Source organism: Thunnus maccoyii, chromosome 2 (assembly GCF_910596095.1).
Source record: "Thunnus maccoyii chromosome 2, fThuMac1.1, whole genome shotgun sequence".
Classification (NCBI taxonomy): domain Eukaryota; kingdom Metazoa; phylum Chordata; class Actinopteri; order Scombriformes; family Scombridae; genus Thunnus; species Thunnus maccoyii.
In genome coordinates this window covers 19,644,355-19,659,252 of record NC_056534.1, presented here as the reverse complement: position 1 = coordinate 19,659,252, position 14,898 = coordinate 19,644,355, and the positions used below count along the sequence as shown (strand labels likewise).

The 14,898-nt window shown below is 38.6% G+C and overlaps 1 protein-coding gene and 1 non-coding gene across 4 annotated transcripts; one reads left to right on the top strand and one right to left on the bottom strand.

Annotated features, from left to right (window-relative positions):
• Nucleotides 1-518: 518 nt before the first annotated feature.
• Nucleotides 519-590, bottom strand: trnap-agg. Its single transcript has one exon. It is a non-coding gene; the product is annotated as a tRNA-Pro (tRNA).
• Nucleotides 591-1,251: 661 nt separating this feature from the next.
• fam114a1 (family with sequence similarity 114 member A1) lies at nucleotides 1,252-14,479 on the top strand. Of its 3 annotated transcripts, none has more exons than XM_042397363.1 (13): nucleotides 1,252-1,295; nucleotides 3,084-3,401; nucleotides 4,262-4,346; nucleotides 4,468-4,703; nucleotides 6,759-6,893; nucleotides 7,104-7,256; nucleotides 7,346-7,535; nucleotides 8,874-8,959; nucleotides 10,800-11,039; nucleotides 11,210-11,349; nucleotides 11,452-11,524; nucleotides 13,575-13,628; nucleotides 14,173-14,479. In XM_042397363.1, exons 2-13 carry the CDS (start codon nucleotides 3,090-3,092, stop codon nucleotides 14,299-14,301), a joined length of 1,833 nt encoding a protein of 610 aa, XP_042253297.1. In that variant the 5' UTR covers nucleotides 1,252-1,295; nucleotides 3,084-3,089; the 3' UTR covers nucleotides 14,302-14,479. The 3 variants fall into 3 exon arrangements, with proteins under 3 accessions (XP_042253297.1, XP_042253314.1, XP_042253306.1); XM_042397380.1 differs by having other exon boundaries at nucleotides 1,279-1,295; nucleotides 3,068-3,401; XM_042397372.1 differs by having other exon boundaries at nucleotides 1,284-1,295; nucleotides 3,068-3,401; nucleotides 7,346-7,496; nucleotides 14,173-14,478.
• The last annotated feature ends 419 nt before the right edge of the window (nucleotides 14,480-14,898 follow it).

Below are 14,898 nucleotides of genomic sequence, written 5' to 3'. Positions count from 1 at the left end.
CTGCAACTGATGATTATTTTCATGATCAATTAATCAGAAGATTGTTTTTTCTCTATGGGCTTAAGTCTATAAGGTGTCAAAAATGTGAAAAATGCTCATCACTGTTCCTCAAAGTGATGTCTTCAAATGCCTTGTTTAGTTTTGCCATAAGTGCAGAATCCAAAGGTGTTTAATTTACTGTCATATATGACCAAGAAAAGCAGCAAATCCTCACACAGAAGAAGCTGGAAGCAGGTAATATAATACACCCATGGTCTAGCACGCTTCACAATTTAAAACAAATCTTACAAACACACCCATAGGCACATACACACACTCATTATCATCACCTTTATAAATTGGAATAATAAGGACAGCAGCAGAAACAGAAGACGTCACAATGATGTCTGGAAAGTTGTGATGAGATGTAAACGTTGACTATTGTAATTGTGTGTGCAGTATCACCGCATTACTAGACACTACTTGTGTCATCGGGCGATTAATTAGATTAGCTCATCTGTATCTCAAGTGGAAAAAGTGGGCTCGTCCGGGATTTGAACCCGGGACCTCTCGCACCCTAAGCGAGAATCATACCCCTAGACCAACGAGCCGCGATGGAAAGGCGGTAGAAGATCATGTATAAGAATATAAATATCAAAATAGTCGTCCTACTTTTAAATCATTTTTCTATAATATGTATATTAGAAATTGTTCTCAAACTTTTCGATTTGAAATTCAACGACGCGGAAACAAATCAACTGTACTTTCTATTGCAGACATACGTATACAGGCGAAGCGACATGATTACCTCCCTCCAACATCCGTCTTGGTCCAGACTGAACCGAGATTTAGCCAAACATACCGCATAAACTATCTAAATGGTGGTTTAAGTGGTAAAGAAAACGGGTTGTGAAAGTCCTTAAAAAGTAGAAAACATATTTAGCGATGGCTCATAATCTAAATTAAGCCGCCATGAGATTGAAACTGAGGATAAGTTATAGATAGACTATGTCAAAGATGATTTTCTGTTGTTACAGAACACAAGTTGGAAAACTACTATACTACTAGTGGTAAATAATAATAAAATTTCCGGGTGCTTGTTGTTGCCGTTTATGTAGAGTAATATCTTAAATTAGCTGCTGTATAAACTGGCTTACCAGCGGGTAAAGTTGTGTTAGCTTACAGTTTACCTCCCCGTCTAGCAGCTGTTCCAGCGGCAGTGAATTATCTTGTCGGTTGTTACTCTTCGGTGTTGTCACCTACCGGCCTGCCGACGTGGCGGGGCGGAAGAGGAGACGCTGGCTGGCACCAAACGGGTGAGCTGCACTGTCACTTTCACAGAAACAAAACTGTCTTTGAGCTTTTTAATTTTCCTTTGACTCCAACAACTGAAATAAATGCGTCTGCAACAAAACAGGCGAGAAGAAGAAGAAGTTTTAGTTCATTTGCTGCAATGTTGGAGATGCGTTTGTGTTAATCGTCATAAAGATCATAATCCTCCGAATAATAGCCTAATTGTGATATTCGCTGTGAAATAGAGATGGTCTTTGTTGGCTGTGTGCTTGACATTGTTTTGTATGTTGTCATGCTACAGTAATGTGTTGATAGTATTAAAAGATCCAGAGAAAGCTTTGAGATGCGTAGAAAAGGTTCATATAGATGACATCAATATGAAATGAATGATTTTTTAACAGTTCAAGGGTCACAAGTTACTGTACAAGTTTTTACTAATACAGATTGTCTCGAGAATTAATGAGGTAAGTGTAAAATATTGATTATTGTCAGTGCTCCGGATCAAAAGAAAATATTGTCACATTATATAGTCTGTAACTTGTTTTGCGGGCAGTATAATAACAGATTTTTATTGGGATTGAGACCCGTTTTATTTACCATCTTGTGTACACAGTTTGTCAGAGATAACGTTGTTCATTATGAACAGGAAACGGCCTTAAACAAACTTAGTAATGGTTGAAAACAATGATGACAGTACTCATGTGCACACAGATACAACAGTTCAGCACTAGATGGAGATGTTGCACCTTGAAGGGATAAGATGTGATAAATCACAGTGATTGCTTTCTTTTTGCTTAATTTTCACAATGTTTCAATATACACATATTGGGTACAAAACTTTATAGTCCTAATTTTGGTCTTAAAAAGTCTGCATCATAATTCTTAGAGCATCACAACATTGTGTTCACTGAATTTTAGCAATGTTGCATTATTATCCAACAATGCTCTCAAACAGTAGCCTGTAATTCCCATCAAAACAGACTATGCAATGGTCATTTCCTCTGTCACAATACAAACAGCAGCCAGAAATACAGAAATGATGTAAGACATTTAGAAAACTTTTGTTTTTGTTCACTGAATACATTATACTGCTGTAAATATAAATAATGTAGCAGAGGCTGACTTTATAATATGGTAAATCAAACTTTTTCTGTTCTTTATCTACCACAGAGTTTGTGTTTTCATTTAAGATGTCGAGCATTAGATGTTTGACTCACTTGTAAGTAGTCATCAACACACAGTACACTGCTGGAAATTATGAAACATCAAACCAAAATATACACTACAGTAACACAACCTCAATACATTACATTATTTTGACAGTAAAAGAAGGAAATGAGTGTTTGGCAGTTATCATTGTCACCTTGGTAATATGGTGAAATGTTTTCAAAAACAAGTTGCATTGATTTAATGATTTATATGTTAAGTAATACATGTTTGAACTTTGTGCTGACATGGGTTGGCTGAAGTATCATGTAGCATGTGCTGTAGTGTTTTGCAGTTACTATGTGTGGGCAGTTTTTAAAATTAAGCAAGTCTTATAAGCTAGTCTTTTCACTCTTATGAAACACTCACTGTGTAAATGTATAGTGCCTTGAGAGTTTCACACATTAAAACTCTGTTGTGAGACAAATCATCATAGATCAACCACAATCAGTAAACATTTCCAGATGTAAAACATTTATTTGTACCTAGTAAACTAGGATTTATGTAAACAATATTTCTGTTTCAAGGTAAAGAGATGTATAAAAATCAGAGATCAGCTCTTGCTCAACTAAAACCACTAATATTACAGAGCTCTCCACCTCCAGATCACCATGTCCCAGGCTGCCCCCTCTGATGCAGACCCTTCTGTAGACACCAACCCTCCACCCGCCCAACCCACCCACACTGACCCCGACTCCTGTCAGGATGTCCTAGAGGTCCTCGAACCGCCCTCAGCCCCTCTACAGCCTCCTCTGATCCCTGAGAGTTTCCCACAGTCCACTGAGGAGACAACCACAGAGGACGCCGCCAAAATGGACACTTCAGAGGGTCTGATGGAGCCTGCCGCTGAGGGACAGGTGATTGAATGCGACCAATCAGTGAGCCTGGAGCCGGACACGGAAGCTGCAGAGGAGGATGTGGAGGTTTGGACATGCAGTGCATTCAATAACCAATACTGATATTGATATTTGAGAGTTTAAAAATCAGACAATTATATATCGCTGTATATTCACTTTTTTATATAAACACATAAAAAACATTTATCTTTTTTTAAATAATTGTGATCATGATGTGTTCTGAGCAGACAGTTTGCAGTCGAAAAATAAACTTGTCACTGTTTCTAAATGACCTTAAACATATATTTGGCATTTCTGCACTGAAATTTTTGTGTCCTATTAGTTGATATATTGATATCAATTTATTTGCAATAAGTTAATACTTACTCATACATCAGTTTGGCTGATTTATCGGTCTAGCCTTTAGTGCATTTTCACCTGAGCTGAATTACTATTCACTTGTGACTTTTATTTAATTGAATTTGATTTAACTGACTCAATTTATTAAGTAAAAAAGTTTTTAAAAAATGAATCAACTATTTCAGTCAATTATTGATATTATTTTTCAATCAAATAAACAAAAATGTTCTATTCCAGCTTCTCAATTGTGTGGATTTGCTGCTTTTCTGTGTCTTATGTGATAGTAAGAGTTTATATCTTTGGTTTTTTGACTGTCACTTTGGGGAATTTTAATTTGTCACTATTTTATGATATTTTACAGACCAAACACTTAATCAGTTACTTGACCAAATAAAGGGCAGATTAATCTGTAATGAAAATAATTGTTATTTGCAGCCCTAATCGACCTCAACCTGTGAGGCTACTAACTATGAGTGATAACTTTGTCTAGTGCAGCATTTCCCTGTAGCTCTATAAATTATTCCTACACAAATAATGTCTTTTTAACTAATACTTTAATGTAGGTGTGCATGTGTTTGTGTGTGTAGAGGTCTGCTCAGGAGAAAGAAAAAGGCTGGGGAGGTTGGAGTTCATGGGGAAAATCTCTTCTGACCAGCGCCACCTCCACTGTGGGTACGTCTCTTGTTCTTGTTTTCTTTCATCCATCCATTTTCTTCTTCTTTTGCCTCTGTACACATGCTCTTCTCTTCATCCCTGTGAGTATTAACCTTTGTGTGTGTGTCTGTGCGGACAGGTCAGAGTCTGACCTCCGTTAAGGTGAAGGCAGGAGAGGCTCTGCGTCTCCACAAGACCTCAGTAGGAGAGGAGGCGAGAGAAGAAGAGGAAGAGGAGGGATCAGAGGTGAAGAGAGAGGGAGGAGGGGAAAGTGGAGAGGCTGACCTGTCCGGTTCCGGGGAGTCTTCCTCTGCGAGTGCTGCAGCTTCTAACAGGGGCGTCTTCTCTACGATCACCAACGCTGTGCAGAACACAGTGAGCGAACACACACACACAAACACACCTCATAAAGCTAAAAAATCATAGAACAAAGACCTGCCAGTGGAGATAAATTCAGTGATTTCCAATACACACCTGCTTATTTCAAGACATTTTTTTAAAAAAATCTTGTTTTGAGATATTGGCATTTGTGGTACATATGTCTGACTTACTAATTGGCCTTCCTCTACCCTCATTACACATCAGTCAGTCCATGGTGCGAGTTCACAGCCATGCAGTGAGCTATACATAATTCCAATAAAGGTTGAAGACAGCAGTCGGCCTTTGAAGTTTTTACTGGAAGCAACTGTGTAACAAACCAAGTAAATGAAGTATATGAGATACCATGAAAAAGAGTTAGACCAAAGATATTGTAGGAATGAGTCAGTACAGTGACAAGAAAACTGGATTCGCAAGGGATTAGACTGTCATGTTAGTTACATTGTACCTCATGGCAGGAAGAAACAAAGTCACCACTATAAGATCAATATAAAGCCCCCCATAGAACAACACACTATTTCATCTCGTAACATATACGGACATAAAGTCCACAAGCATAAATAGTAAAAAATTAAGCTAACAAATGAATAGTTACTTGATTGCAGCTAATGGCTAGCTTTGTTAGAAGTAAACACATTGCTGAAAAATGAAATTAACAAATCAAAAATCAGGATCAGCTACAATTTAAAGAGTACCTATAGTTAAATGCTCTAACACGGGTATTTGGGCAGTTATATAAAAGATGCCTGTCAATATTTACTTGGTAATAAATCTGAGTAAAGATCAACCCGTGTCTAAAATCCCTCCATATTTACTATATAGTGCTGATTTATTGTATTTATATTTGCGTCACTCAGTTCATTCATTGTATATAATTCCACAGTGAAACACAAAAAGCAGTGTCCATGGCAAGTACACTGCTTTCTGCATGTAATGCCAATTACATTGTAAAAACAGCTGTGGAGCTGTACCATAGTGGTTGCTACTAGCAACCATTAGACTCTCCAACCAACAGACTTGGCAGAAATGGAATATATTATTCATAAGTATGTTTTAATTAGTGTATAATCGCCTGAAAATAAGAATTGTTGTGTTTTTGTTACCTTAGAATGAGCCCTTTATATCTACACAGGGAGCATGTCCTCTTCTATGGAGCCCGCCATGTTGCACCGCCATGTTTTTACAGTAGGCCAGAACAGACAAACCAAACACTGACTCTAGAGAAGGCCTTTAACGTTTTTTGCGAGTTTCACGGCCACCCTAGGTTCTCCTACATCCTTGGAAGAGGAGGGTGAGTTGAGGGGTATTCAGTTGGTTGTAATCTGCAACCTTACCACTAGATGCCACTAAATCCTAAACACTGGTCCTTTAAACTGCTATGGAGTTGTGCCAGTAGCTGTACAACAGTACACCCCACTGCTGGTGTCAGAATAAGTTACTTCGGTAATTAAAAAATTATGAGAAAGTAAGTCAAAATTTTGACTTAATGTCCTATTATTTTTATTGTCCCTGAATAATTTAATCATACCTGTTTCTTTTTGTGTCGTAATATGCACTCAGTAGTTTACTGTACAGTGAGCAGTGAATTAAGATTTCAAATACTTCATCATCCATTGCATCCAAAAATATAACACATTGTATTTTGGGATTGTTATTGTTGCAGAAACGCTACATTTTTCATTCCATTGTGGACATTTTGAGGGCATTATATAGTGCATTAAATTCACACTCAAAATTTGGACTCTCAAGTAAAATAGTGGACAGTAAATATTGTGCACTATATAGTTAACAGGGAGCGATTTCAGACACAGCCTTAGTAAGTTGAGGTTTTGAGTTCCTCATAATTTTGCCACAAATATCTTTTCTGAATAAAAATTCCACTTTCTAAGTCAAAAAATGTACTTAATATCTTATCATTTTGCTTACCTTTAGTATGTTTATTTTATCATTCCTAATGTTTCAATTTATTTAAAGTGGGTCTTACTGCATAGTAATTCTGTTTTTTTTTTTTCTGTCTCACCTTCTCCGTCTGTCTCTCTCTGTCTCTCTCAGGGTAAGTCAGTGATCAGTGGTGGTCTGGACGCCTTGGAGTTCATTGGAAAGAAGACCATGACTGTTCTCGCTGAGAGTGACCCGGGTTTCAAAAAGACCAAGACCCTGATGCAGAAGACTGTCTCGCTGAGTCAGGCACGCTGACACACACAGCTCACCCACACATACAGTGCAGAGCACTCACAGAAAATCAAAACGTCTCCTCCTATCCGATAAATAATGTAAAACTTGTGTATTGTGTGTCTGCGTGAATGGAATAATTTGGTGCTTTTCAGTGGAAATCTACATTCTGTAATTTATCTTAAATGACAGCTGTTGTATTAATGATCCTTTGGGATTTTTCAGATGTTGAAGGAAGCCAAGGAGAAGGAGCGAGCACGTCTGAGCAACCTGCCGATCAGCGCGCCCACAGCTCACTACGGTATTCTGTTTGACGACTACCAGGGCTTGTCACACCTTGAGGCCCTGGAGATCCTGTCCAATGAGAGTGAGGCGAAGGTAAGACACATGCAGCCACTTAGTATGAAGAAATGTGAATTACAGTCTGTTTTTAAAATAGTGTGGATAAAATGGTGCGCTGCTCTCAGGTCCAAGCCTTCCTCTCCTCCCTGGTGGAAGAAGAGCAGGACGAGGTGAAGAAGGAGCTGATTTTTATCAAGGACATCTTCATCAAGCGCGAGGAAGCGGAGGAAGGAGACGGAGAGGAAGAAGGGAAAGGAGGACAGACGAAGGATAACGGTGATCTAAGTTCCCAATTACACTGTTCTACCCCCCTGTGTGAGTCTCCCAGACCAACCAGTCCCTGAGCACTGGCCCAGGATCAGTTGGCCCCAGTTTATCCCCAGTTTCTGCTTGAACTCTGGCAGAGGGGACACAAGTCCTGATGTAGGATCACAGGCACCTGGATCAGAACTGATATTTCATTTTGGTTACATTTTTCTAGTTTTTTAGTCCGGTATGTCTTGGTACACCAAATTCTCTTCTTCTTAAATGTGAATATTTAATAATATCTTTGGGTTGTGGACTGTTGATCGAGACAAAACAAGATATTTTAGGTTGCATCTTTGGCTTTGAGAAACAGTGATCGATGTTTTTCACATTTTCTGACGTTTTATAGACCGAACAACTTGTCGATTAATTGAGAAAATAGCTGAATTATTGACAACAGAGGGGTCAAGGAAATCAGGGTCAGGAGCAAAGCAGCAGACCTGCAGCCGTACGGTTTTTGAGACACTATAGCAGGAAAGATGAGTGCTGACACAATGTCTCTAAACATTTTCCTTATGTTGGGAAAAAGTTAGAAAATCCTGTTTCTCACAAAAATGACGACCTTGTCTCAAATAAAATTTTCAGTTTGTACATGTAGAAACACAAATTATTTTTTCTTCTTGCGAAAGCCCTGAATTCTTGGATCCTTAGGGGCAAAAAGTGTTGCAGGGCATCTCTTCCTGATCCCCTGTATTGTTGGCACAAAAGAAGAGGAAAATGTTCTATCAAAGTGAAATTCAGTGTTGAGGTGGTGCCGTGTCATTTCAAGTTTTGGTTTTGTCGCATCTCACCAGCCATTTGTCACATTACATTTTAAAAATTAAGCCTAAACTTATACGATGTGACAGGCGCCTTCAGGCAGTGTCAAAGCAGTCAAGAGTTCAAAGCAGTCTGGTGTCCCCTTACCTGGAGGATTTAACACGGTGCCTGATCCAGTGCTGGTGTTCAGGGACCGCCGACACATTCACATCACATCACAGATTCAAAACAGAACCAACAGAAACAATCTATTAGATCCAGACTTCTCATTAAAATCTGCATGTGTGCTGAACACTTAAATCTCTAATTGTAATTTAGATACTGACGTTAATTAATTTGGCACGAAAACAAGAATCTGAAATTGCACCAAATCTCTGCTGTGCTTTTAGCTGAAGGCAAACAAGAATATTATCATTATGATCTCAGCATGGGGGAAACCAAACCATCACTGACATGTGGTAGAAATCTGCTCTCATTTTACATCTACAGCATCTATGGCTTTAACATATGCTGTGTAAATAGAAGTATACTAACATGACGTGTGTGTGTGTGTGTGTGTGTGCGTGTGTGTGTGTTTATTTCTGTTAGCGGCTGACGGCGAAGAGTTTATGAGTGTTCTCACCGAGCTGCTGTTTGAGCTTCATGTTGCTGCCACACCAGACAAACTCAACAAGGTGACTCACAAACACACTCACACAGACACACACACACTCACACATACACACACACACACACACACACACACACGCGCGCCAGCTCAGCGCGCGCACACATGGAAACACACAGTGGTTGGTTTTACACACATTTTGAGAACAGTCATTGACATCAGGGTGTCAACTAATGATTATTTTTGACAAAAAACTTGAGGTAGCTTTTTCTAAAGCTTTCAACCACACCTCATGATTTTTTTTTTGTCAAAATACTATTTCCAAGGTCAAAATGAGCTTTCATGCTCAAATTATTTTCATTAGCGATTAATGTTGCTGCTTTGAGCGCGATGCCATACCTAGTTATGAGCAAATATAATGACAATAAATATGTCTTATCTGATCTTAATCTCAATAATTCAATGAATAATTCCAAATCAATCATTTTTTCAATGAAGTGTGTATCGTTTAGTGTATAAAATCAGCAAAAATGTCCATCACAATTCCCTGAAGCCCATGATGTCATCTTAAAATGGATTGTGTTCTCTGAACTTTAACAGCTCAAAACCCAAAGACCTTCAATTTACTGTGATACAAAAAAAGAGAAAGGCAGCATAGCCTCATATTTAAGAAGATGAAACCAGAAAATGTTTCTTCAGTTTTGCATAATAAATGACTGAAACGAATAATCACCTATCAAAATTGTTGTCAGTTAATTGATTTATTGTTTAAAAACTGACTTCATTAATTTCCTCACAATAGCCCATTCCACAAACTTTAATCCAAACCCCAAACAACATAATTCTTACCCTAAAACGTACAAAACATGGCAGGAAATCTGCAAAGTAGAGAAGGCAGAGATGCAGTTTCTTCAGCAGCAGCAGCAGCAGCCTCAACAGATCACAGTGCAGCACAGCCAGAAGGCACATTCTGTTTAACATTTTCTTAACTCGGTAAAGTTGTCATGGAATTGTAGATTTTCAACAATCCTATTTTTAGTGCTTCAAGGACTTCTTGTCTGTGTTGAAAGACAGCAGTTCCCAACCTGAGAGTCTGGACCCTCTCAAGGTGTCCCAAGATAAAACTGAGAGGTAGATGATTACAAAAAGAGGAAAACAGGAAAAATATATTTTATATTTTTTCAGATTTTCTTCTAATCTTTGCTTTTTCTTCTTGTGATGATCGTACTTCCTTACCAGGGAGAAAATAGTCATGACTGGTAGACATATGAGCAGACATCACTTCTTTTTAAGGGCTCAGAGGCCAAAAAAGTTGGGAAACATCATTGTAAGAGACTGCAGGTTCATTCGCAAACATGGAAACAGCAGTTGAAAAAATAATCTCGCCACAAGGTCCACTCACTAACTGTCATCTGCTGTTTCCAAAAACAAGAATTAACTTTCAATCTAAGTGAATTACAACCTTTGATTATAAAGTTACTGCTGGTAAACACTGATCATTCCAGACAAACATTGAAAGCCTGTTAGAGCGTATAAATTTCCTTTAACTCTCACACTAAACTTAATTCTAAATCTAACCTTAACTTGCAAAATGTTCTCAGTGTGAAGAACTTTTCTCAGCCTTCTGCCCTTGTTAGGAAATTTGGTACAAACAGTTACAGAAACTCACACACACATACACACACACACACACACACCGTTGAACTCTGTGTCAGCATCCACTCCCTCCCGCTGCAGCCCTGGAAGTTATATAAAAGTTATCACCTTTGAAGTCCTACTGCATAATCAAATTCACACATATAGGACCTACATTAGCATATAATCGTGTATATGCATCAAATTAGCATACATCAGGATGGTGATCTCTCACCGTGTGGGGCTGATGGGTGGTAATTATGCATCTCCAGGCTCGGATGAGGGCCCATGATTGGGTGAGCGAGGTGGAACAGCCTGTCACTACGGAGACAGTTGGCAGGGAAACGAAGGACCAGCCAGGGGGAGAGGCCTCGCCTGGAGAGAACGAAAAGGAGGAGACGAAGGGAGATGGAGAGGAGCAGGGGGAGGAGAAGAAGGGAGAAGAGGAGGAAGAGAAGGAGGAAGAGAAGGAGGAAGAGAAGGAGAAAGAGAACGACCCCAGATCTGCAGAGGTGAGGTCGACTCAACCACGTTGTATAACTCAAATCAGCAACAGCAGAGACTTTTTCTTTAATTTTTCAATTTAACCTCCCTCTGCTCCTGCTGTCACCACTTGTCTGTGTGTGTGTGTGTGTGTGTGTGTGCGTGTGTGTGTGCGCGCGTGTGTTCTCTCTCTCTCCAGGCTGTCTACATGTCATCAGTGGGGAGTCTGGCAGAAGTGACGGCTCGCAGTATCGAGCAGCTCCACAAGGTGGCAGAACTCATCCTCCATGGCCAGGAGCTGGAGAAACCAGCCAGAGACCAGGCACACATCCTCACCAGGTGTGTGTGTGTGTGTGTGTGACAGAGAGAGAGAGAGAAAGAGAGAGTAATCACTACATGTGAGAGGAGCGTGGTTTGCTAAAATTGACATTTTCATTCCAGGTTGACATGTTCCATGTGTACAGAGGTGGAGTGTTTGGCCAAAAAGTTCTCTGATACGCTGCTTCTTGTCGGGGTAGGTGACAGGGATGTGTGTGTGCGTGCATGTGTGTGTGTTTGCGTGTGTGTGTGTGTGTGTGTGTGTGTGTGTGGGCTTTATTCTTCTTTTTGTCAGCAAATTCCATTAAAATACCAAAGCCAACAGTATGTTCGTCTGTCTTAATACTGCCCGACTTCCTAACCATGCCTGTGGCTCTCAGTACTGCACCAATTGGTTACTACTGAAAACATACATATTTGAAAACAAGCCATAGTTATGTACTTGAACGACGGTGGAATTGTTATTTTTATGTCTCCGCGGTGGCAAGAGCCATGGCTGGAAGCATTATGTTTTCGGGTGGTCTGTCCATTCCATTCTCTCATGAATGCCTTGAGGGATTTCTTCAAATTTGGCACAACTGTCCACTTGGACTCAAGGATGAACTGATTAGAATTTTAATGGCAAAGGTCAAGGTCAAGGTCACTGTGGCCTCACAAAACACGTTTTTTGGCCATAACTCAAGAATTCATACACTAATTATGACAAAGTTTCACACAAATGTCTAATAGAATAAAATGATGAAGTGATGACATTTTATATCCTAAAGGTCAAAGGTCAACTTCATTGTGACCTCATGATATTCTGCAAAAACACTTTTCTGGCCATTATTCAACGCCATAACTCAGGAACAGGAGGGGAGATTGTAACTATATTTCACATTTGGTCAGATGCTGAACTGGTGACACTGATCTTGGGTCTCCACCTTGAAACTGTGGTGATTGTTTAGATTTTCTGTGCTGCCGGGTTGAAGATGTGTGTGAAACATCCACGTTTTAGAATTTGTAGCTTCTTTGCAGCAACATCCATATCTGAAGCATCATCAACTGTCATGGCCACAACTTTGTGTTCTATCAGAATCAGTATTATTGGCCACACATGTGAACATATATAGATAATACACTTAATAGCTTTTATTAAATTCCTTCTAAGTCTTCACTACAAATATTATATGAGTCTGGACAGACATGGATGTAAATTGCAACTTGATTGGTTGGTGGAGGCAAACAACTGCAAGGCCATATTTCTAGTTACTAAACTTCTGATCCTGTATCTGTTATCTCTTCGTGTAAGTCAGATATATGTCAAAAAAAGGTTTTTAAGTGTTTTCATATCAAATACCCTCTTTTTTCCTATTCCTGTAAAATGTAACAATATTTTTGATTATTCAACTTGAATTTGGGGATGTATTGATGCGTTTATCTAATCAAAAGTGATGTTGGGCGACTAACTAACCCCTCCCATCATATTAAACCACACTTGACTGCTTGTAGGCCGCAGCTAGCAGAGTAATATCACTGTAGGAGGGGTATGTTTAGTTATTTGTTGTCAAAAACTTTGCTTTTATATTTCCAATGAACGTCATTCTAATTTATTCACTTAACCCTTGCCTGATTCCTTTACAGCTCTGTATTCTCTAAGCAATCCAAACAAATCTGAACTATATGATTTAAATCCTTCTCGTAGTTATATCCTTCCCACATGCTGCGTTTCACTCAGAAACACATCACACTACAGAAGCTAAAGACACTGTAATTGCTGTTTCATTGTCACTATTTTTAAAAAAAGGTTCATTTTCTAAAACACCGGGGCACTTTAGCTTTCCTCAAACAGGTGTAAATAGTGCATTTGTTGGGAACTATTTTTAACTGTGGATTAATTCACATTCTGTGCTCATTTTATCATTTGCCAGCAACAGGACTGACTCCAAATAAACTACAGTGCACATGTTTATGGGAATGAAGTAACGTGTGACCCTGTGCAGCAGTGTGGCTTGTTCATGTGTTTTTAATAGTTTTAGACAATGGATGTTGAATATGGGCTTTGGCTTCACAGGCAACATTGTTAGTGGGATCAGTTCTTTGTTGGTTTTGGTCTTTTCATGTGGTTTGTCTTAATGTTTGTCTTTGTAGTTGTTTCATGTTCTCCAACCAAACCACTGAATCTCAATGGAGACATTGAGAATTATGATTCATCTTACATTCTTACTCATTGCTGCTTCCCATCTCTCTCTCTGTGTCTCTCTCAGGGCCAAAGAAAAGCAGAGGAATTGAATCCGCTGGTAGATAGCGTGCTGTTAGAGGTGAGATACACAGATTTTTTTTTTTCCTCAAATTATGATTAAATCAAGTTAAAATGAATGAAAATAATGACAGAGCTGTCCTGGCAGTGGATGACTATTAGATGTGTTAATAATGTTTATAAATGAAGAAAAAAATAGTGTATTTTTAACACTGGGATCATACTTAAAACACACTTTATTCCAAGTACAATCAGCATTTTAAATAAAACAGAGTCACAAATATTTCTCCACTGTATTTTAGTTCATGATTTATTTTTTTATGCTTTGTTTTAGCAATTTTATTTGTATTCTTTACTACTGTGTTTTATACTTTAATGGTGTTTTGTCATCATATTTGGTATGTATATTACATTTTACATATGTTTTGCATTCTGGACAATAAAGCTGTATTCTATTCTATTCTATTCTATTCTATTCTATACAATAGACATGTCCAGTATTATAAATAAATGGTAAAATCAGAAATAACCTTTTTTCACATTTATTTAAAAAAAAAAAAGGTATGACAATGATGATGATCATAATGAAGGTCTCTTGTCTGCAGGGCTCCAACAGTACCAACTATATCCAGAATGCATTTCAGCTGCTGCTGCCCGTCCTGCAGATTTCCCACATCCAGAGCCAGCACTGCCGAACCGCCACAGAACCAGCAGCAGAGACACAACAACACTAACATACACACACACACATACACACACATACACGTGCTACCTGCTCACCCGCTTGTCTTAATGTATCTGTTGTTGTACAGAAAAGGTATAGAAAATAGATTATTCCAGACTAAGTGCTTATAACTACATTATGTGCCATAGCTACAGACGGAATATTTTCTTTACATATATATATATATATATATATATATATATATATACACACATAATATAATCTTGAAGATAACAATTTAACAAACAGGTACATGTAGAAATGGTCCACATGCAGGTTGTGTGTGTGTCACTTCCATGTTGTATCTCTGAATGTTATTTTGTCAGTTTTGCAGTTGATATATTGCTTTGAGGAACCAAACTGTGTTCAGAGCTGTGACTCATCCTGTCTGACAAACAAAAATGTATTTTCGATTGTCTCCAAAAACTGAACCAAAATCAAAAAGCAACTGATTGTGTTGAATGGACTCTACATTAATATATATCAAGCTTTCTTTGCACTCCTTTTAGTCTGTTAGTATTTCAACATTTTGATCAACATGACCAACTGAAATGTTTTAATCTGGTTAGAGTCCATATGCCAGTATTAATGATTACGCTACATGTTT